The 7,245-nt window shown below is 39.4% G+C and overlaps 1 protein-coding gene across 1 annotated transcript in view; it reads left to right on the plus strand.

Moving 5' to 3' along the window:
* The window catches only part of LOC126973225 (insulin-degrading enzyme), a 46,310-nt gene extending 42,760 nt beyond the window's left edge, over positions 1–3,550 (plus strand). The window contains exon 26 of the mRNA XM_050820413.1: positions 271–3,550. Within this exon, the coding sequence (XP_050676370.1) occupies positions 271–378 (108 nt within the window). The 3' untranslated portion in view covers positions 379–3,550. The remainder of the gene's footprint in view (positions 1–270) is intronic.
* Positions 3,551–7,245: the final 3,695 nt, after the last annotated feature.

A 7,245-nucleotide genomic window follows, 5' to 3' on the forward strand; every position in this document is an offset into this window, starting at 1 on the left:
TACAGCTATACTGTTATAAGCATTTCAGTGACGCGAACTCACGAGGTTTCACCCATTGAAGAAGTGTCTTACTATTTGTGTTAACATTAATTTTTTAATTATGTTTTTATCGCGTGCGATAGTCGTGAGCATGTCGGTGACGCCAACCCATAAGTTTTTCCCCTACCATAAAGTGTCCCACGCGGCTAAAGAAGTCACTTTTTCAAGTTCACTTTCACTTCAAAAATAGCAGCTTCCCTGTGTCTTATAAATACTCTTTTTTGTTTCCAGCCCGTCACGATATCGGATCTGATCGAGTTCAAGTATCGCCGGCGACTGTACGCACACCCCGCGCCCTTCCTGAATATTCCACGCAAGGGTACCCACTGCAAGCTGTAGGTGGCGCCACTGAGTACCACGATCAACGATACCGGCTATTGGATACAGACGACCGTCGAGAGAAGACGAACAATAGATGCGTCACTAATATAACAATAACAATGTTACAGAGACACATAAATTAGATGGTATTTAGAGTAAGCGAGATACACTACAATATCTGCTATCCCTTTCGTGTATGCGATTTTTTTTCTGAACTTGTGCTCCTAACAAACAATGGCTGCCGTGGTACAATACATTTAATTTAAATTCTAATTATTAATTATATATTATCTATATATCTAATTATACAAATTCTTATTTTTAATTGAGTGATTTGGTGTGAATTCCGTTATTATATTATTAATATGGGACGTCATTTTCTATTACGCTGTACAAATCGCTCAGAACGAAAATATGAAAACAACACACATCACAGACTATTGCTATCTCATTTTCATACGGTCGAAAACATTTATTCTATTCTTTCTATAGTGCCTTCTGTGGAACGGCACCACAATTCAACCGTCGCGTTTAAAAGTAGACCACCAAACTTAGAGTATATATTTAAACTTTTATCATCACTTTGACATAGTAATTATTATGACGGGTACTCACGATATATGTTGTAAAGCAGTCAGGGAAAATAAAAATAGTATTTTATCACCAATTACTTTATATTATAAATTTTACAATTATAGCTTTTAACTTTCAAATATATACTCTGGTAATTATTTTACAATACCTTAAAACTGCAGAATAACTTATTCAGCCTGGGTTTTTAGCGTAGGCCCTCACGGGATTCCCGAAGACCATTGTACATTGTATTGTTACCGGGGTAACTATTCGGGGCAATGGTCCCTATCAGTGACGTCTTCGCCGCCTACAACTACGGGCGGGGCTCTGGGTGAGACCGGTTGGTCCATGGTGTCATGTCCGGAGATATCCTGCTGCAGTGCGATCGAGCCCGCGTAGTGTCGCGAGCGATCTGCGGACGGGGGCAGGGTGGTTGGTCCGTGGTTGGCTTGCGTCTGCAGCTCAGCGAGGTCGAGCCCGCCGGTAGTGTACCGGTGAGCGACCATCAGCCAGCGGCGAAGAAGCAGTCGTGACCTAGAAGACTAGGTCACGTAGTAGTCCGCTTATGATACTGGGATTGCTCCATCGGGGCGCGCGAACTCAAAGGTTCCCAGGCGACGAACGAAGTCGTCCAGGCTCCATGCGCAGGTTGCTGGGTTCTCCAATGGAGACACACGCGGCTACTACCGCGTGCTGTTCGCGCTGAGACGGGTCGCTGCGAGCGCAGCAGTCGCTGGCGCACCATCTCCGGAGCACCACGCTTCGTACGCAATCAGGTCATCTCCAGAGAGGGGAAACAAGGATTCCCATCTGCGGGGCGGGAGGGATAACGCAGCATGCATGAGTGATGCGCCTGCGCGCTTTGCTTCTCCGCTGCGGGCGTCACCGTGCGTGCGGCACGAGTCGTTGTCGCGGCCGGCGTGGGCGTCGATTGTCGTCGTCCGTCGTCCGACTGGCGACGACGGACTCGCGACGACCGTGTCGTCACCGGCTCCCGTCGAAGGCCCCGCCCGGGCTGTGGGCGCAGCGAGGCGACACTTGGCCGGTCGATATAAGCGCATGCATCTGCCTCGAGGCCGGAGATCGTTGCGGCGAAGCGGGCGCGGTTTTGTTGCGCGTCGCGATATCGGCGGTAGGCTTGGCGGTGGCATGTTGGAAGGTTACTTTCGCTTTCAGGACTCACAGATTTTTTTTGCCTTGCCTTAGGCGCGGCCCAAGCGGAGGTCACGTCACTTCATCACCCTGGTCCCCAGGGCTTGCCTCTGTTGGCAGAACGGAGTGATGTCGTGTTGACCCAGAACACCAACCGTGGTCAAAAAAATTTTGTTAATAATATAATTTTTCTGCATACCCACAGAGCAAATAGGAATTAATATCGGTCTGATAAAAGTAGAATTAATGGTGTTCTGTAACTTAAATTCTGTAATGATAGTTCGAAATAGACGAAGTAATTCCATAATAAAAATAGTTTAAAAAACTATAAAACACGCATTGTTTGTAAAGATAATGGTTGAAATTTAAAATTTACATTTCAAATACAACAAATCTTATTTTGCAAATTGAAAATGGAATAATTGTATCAAATTAACGTATTGTCATCGGTTCTCGATAAATCGAATTTTGAACATACATACAGGTGAAACTAATAAAAAGCGCGTAAAAATAGAAATGATTAAAAAAAATATTTCTATTTAATTAATCCCCTGTCTACTATATTTTTTGGGTATTGAATCCAAAAATACTATATTCGGTCTAAAAAAAAGTTGTCAGCCCTACCTCACATAGATATCTATTGATTAAATAAAATATTTTTTAGCTTATGCCATATCATATGCTTGTCATAATACTAAGAAGCGAAATTTATGTATCGATTTTAAGGATTTTAGACTTAGATACTTTAAATTTTAGATTCAAGTTAGAAAAAATTTATATATTTTGTTTTGTTTATGTTCTACTAGAATATTGTACTATTTTAGAATCTAGATAAGTTGTGTTAACTTTTGTACTAACTCGCCCGAACAGTATTGATATAAGTGCCTTTTCTAGATAAAACCTGTGAGTAATAGTTGTCTTTGGTCACACCATGAGAACAATTTATTCGTCTTTTTTTGGCTTTACCTAGTCCTAAACTAGCACCGCGAGCAAGTATTGTATTTTCTTTTACCGATCAACATTAAAAGAAAAAATAAAGCCTTTAGAAATGTATATGTATTTTTCTGGGATGATGTTGTAAAAGCGTATATATCGCCCAATACAAGACTTACTAACCGAGTAGTAGGCATTATAAGTTTATGTTTGTTCCTGTTGTTAACATTATGGTTATGACAGTTTCTAGAAAATTCACTTACATAACATCATAAGTAAAGTGTCATTTGTCCAGTAATTTTACTAGCTACGGCGCCCTTCAGAGCGAAACACAATAATGCTTCACGGCAGAAATAGGTGCCGTTGTGGTACCCAAAATCTAGCCGGCATCCTGTGCAAAGGAGCCTCCCACTGGTAGTACAGTGGTTAGTATCGTTGATTGTCTTAATGTATCTGTTTAGTTCAAATTTATTTAAGCTATGTATATATATTTATGTGTGGATTTTAAGAGTAAATGCTTAAATAATTAAAACTGTTTTTTATTTGACACACTTTTAGGCAAATTATCTATCCGGAGGCATACAAGATATATTTAATACGATATACTTAAAAATACATATAAACATCCATGACTCGGAAACAAACATCCATATTCACATATAAATGTTTGCACCAACCGGAATCGAACTCGGGACCTCTACTTCGTAGGCAGGATCACTGACTTGTGACCATAGGGGTCGTATATGTACTGGATTTTATTAATATTTTGGCTTTAAAGGTTTTTTGAATGAAAAGATCCCTTATTTCACGTTCTTGTGAGACACTGAAATATCACGAAGCACGTTTGCATGAATGACAGATAGCCTTAAGACCCAGAAACGGGTTAAAAATAATGTATGTATAATGAAATGGACACTCCTAAAAAAATGTTCATAAAATGAAAACTACTGGGCCAAACTATGTCAAATTTTTATGGGACCAAATGGCTAACATTGCGCATCAAACTAAAGAAGAATCACAAAAATCGGATCATAAATCTCAGAGTAATCGGTGTACATATATAAAAATAATATCTATCGAATTGAAAAGCACCTCCTTTTCGAAGTCGGTTAAAAACTGTTTACAACATAAGTCAAAACGTAACATTGACACCTTCAAAAACAAAGCAGTGATAACATAAAAATATCACATGTACCTACCGGTAATTAAAATGCAAACCGTATTACCGTGTAGTTGCATGCGCGTGCCCACACGACCGCCTGTCATTCATTCCCTGGGGTACACTGGACAGTGAGTGAAGTAAGTAATAAGTTAAATATACTTGGATATCTTCTCTTCTTCCACTTTTTTTCACAAGTTTTCGTTCAACTAAATTGACAAACGATTGTATACTGAAATTAAATTAACGGTAGCAGCAGCTGTAAACTTCACGTCCATCTTGAAGGACTGATGCTCAATCAGGGGTGGGACAGACGCCTTAAAGAGACGTTTTCAGAAGGCTGTAGTGCCATCTGTTAGTTGGCCCGAAAATGAAAGTTTTGTCAGCTGTCACTCGCTTTGAAACCATTCAACTTTTCTTTAATTGTGTCACTGCCCACTGGTCATAAAATGGCGGCTACTTTTAGAGTTAGCGCATGACGTATGTAGCTCTCGTGTTCCATTTTGCATATTTACACTACTATATCTATCCTTTATGTTCTATGTTGTGACAAAATTAAATAACTAACTCTACGCGCAATTTCAACATGGTACAAAATTGTAATACCTACATTAAAAAGTAGAGTTAGTTATTTAATTGCGCCACAATAAAAATGAATTTTATTATTTGGAGCTTATAATGGTTATTTTCGGGGCCAATCTCCAGATGGCGCTAGTTTTCAAATAGACAGCTCACAATGCGTAGAGGGGGCTCATCAAACTTAGCCCCCCAAAAAAATTTTTTTTTTCTATTGTTGAATTTTAATAATTACAGATATTCACTAATAAACAATAGAACTAATAAGAATCAAAATTATAAAGAGTAAACATGTAAAATTATAATCTAATAATAAGCACACTTTATATTTACAGGTTAGGATTCAAAAAATGTTTTCATGATACATGGCGCAATAGAACGTGCATATTGCATCATCTTTTTTCGCGGGGTAGAAAGTGCGCGGGCGGGGGGAGTCTGCATCGTTGGGTAGGCGGGCTCATGGAGTTTTAGTCACTATGAGTCACTTCGACGGGAAGCGTCGCGCATTTTGCGTGCGCGCATTTTACGAGAACTCTCGTTCATACATCGTTACTAGGCGTTTATATTGTTCTGAATATGGACTACGGCAAATTAGTGAAGCTCCGAGTGCTAATTTAATTAAAATATGGGTACAGCGTTTTGAAGAGACTGGTTCAACGTTTAAACCACAAGCAAAAGGGAACATCTAGGACCGACGACAATATTGAGAGAGTTATGCAGTCTGTACGAGGAGAACCACAAATGTCTACTCGCAAGAGATCGTCTGTCTTACACTTATCGAGACGAAGTTTGCAACGAATTTTAAACTTGGATATTAAACTGCATCCCTACAAGCTGCAGTTAACACAAGAATTGAAAGAGTCTGACTTCGGAGCAAGGCTCGCATTTGCTAATGAAATGCTTAATCGATTTTCCAATTTTAACAATATCCTTTTCTCAGATGAGGCCCACTTCCATATCAATGGGTTCGTAAACCGTCAAAATTGTCGTTACTGGAACAGTGAGAATCCCAAACTCAAGCACCAGAAACCACTGCATAGTCCTAAAGTGACAGTATGGGCAGCAATCTCTGGTAGAGGAATAATTGGACCGTTTTTCTTTGAAAATGCGCGGGGGCAAAACGTCACTGTTAATACCGAACGCTATGTTGCGATGCTGGAAGGTTTTTTGGCTCCAGAGCTTGAAAATTCAATAATAGTGAATTCTAGGACTTGGTTTCAACAAGACGGAGCTACCCACACATCAAATGACTCCATGGCGGTTGTGAAACAGATGTTCTCTGGCAGACTGATTTCGAAAAGAGGTAATATCCCATGGCCCCCACGTAGTCCAGACGTGACGCCTCCTGACTTTGTTTTGTGGGGATACCTCAAGAACAAAGTCTACAGCAATAATCCGAAAAACATCGATCAGCTCAAGGAGAATATCCGTGGTGAAATGGCAGCAATTACACCAGCATTACTGAAGAAAGTTTTCAATAACTTCCGTTTGCGATTAGAGGAGTGTCGTCGTAGAGAGGGTCATCATTTAGACGATGTTGTTTTTAAAAAATAAACTTCAGTTATTTCTTAATAATACCTCAGTTTTATTTTAACTAAACCTTTTGTATTTATTTTTTAATCAATATTTTAAATATGCACGTTCTATTGCGCCACCCTGTATATTGTTTCATTGCTTTGACAGTTGTATTAAAAATATCCAAATTAATTATTTCACTGCTTAGTTTATTACAGGTGGAGCTAGCTCGCAAGATATAACTATTGTGTTGCTCTGGTAGTTAGTAGATGATTGAGGTATATACAAGAAACGGCTATAGCGTAGTGCAGTTGACGAAGTTCTCAATGAAATTGTCGAAAAAAGATCTGGACAATCAACCTTATTTTGAGCTATTTTCAAGAAGAAAGCAATGTCAGAGATCATACGTCGTTTCTCAAGCGGTAGTATATGTTGCTTTTTACAATGCTGCTCGTAGGACTTTGAATTGTATCTGTCGTTAGTACGGTAGCATAGAAAGCGTAAGAACTTTTTTTGATTTTTTTCTATTCGAGAAATATATGTAGAATACAAGGGATTCCAGATTTGAGTAAGTGACCACGAACTTCTTCAGTGTCTTGACTTGATGGAAATCACGCGAGCTTCTTATAATAAATCCAAGGGCTTTCATAGCTTTTGATATAGTTAAATTTATATGTTGGTCTAATAATAGCTTCGAATCAAGTAATACACCAAAGTCTCGTATTGTACTACTCCTCTGCACATTTTCACATTTCAAGTGGTATTTGAAAATTATAGGATGCCGCTTTCGCGTGAATGTCATTACGCTACATTTCGATGGGTTTAGGTCTAGGCTATGATCATCACAATAATTTTGCAATCGGTGATACACACACCGATGCACTAGCATCATCTAGTGACGATACCTTGTTGTAAATTTTGATATCGTCAGCAAAGCACAATATTTTGGCGGTACGTAAGCAAATATCGACATCATA

This window comes from Leptidea sinapis, chromosome 29 (assembly GCF_905404315.1).
Source record: "Leptidea sinapis chromosome 29, ilLepSina1.1, whole genome shotgun sequence".
NCBI lineage: Eukaryota > Metazoa > Arthropoda > Insecta > Lepidoptera > Pieridae > Leptidea > Leptidea sinapis.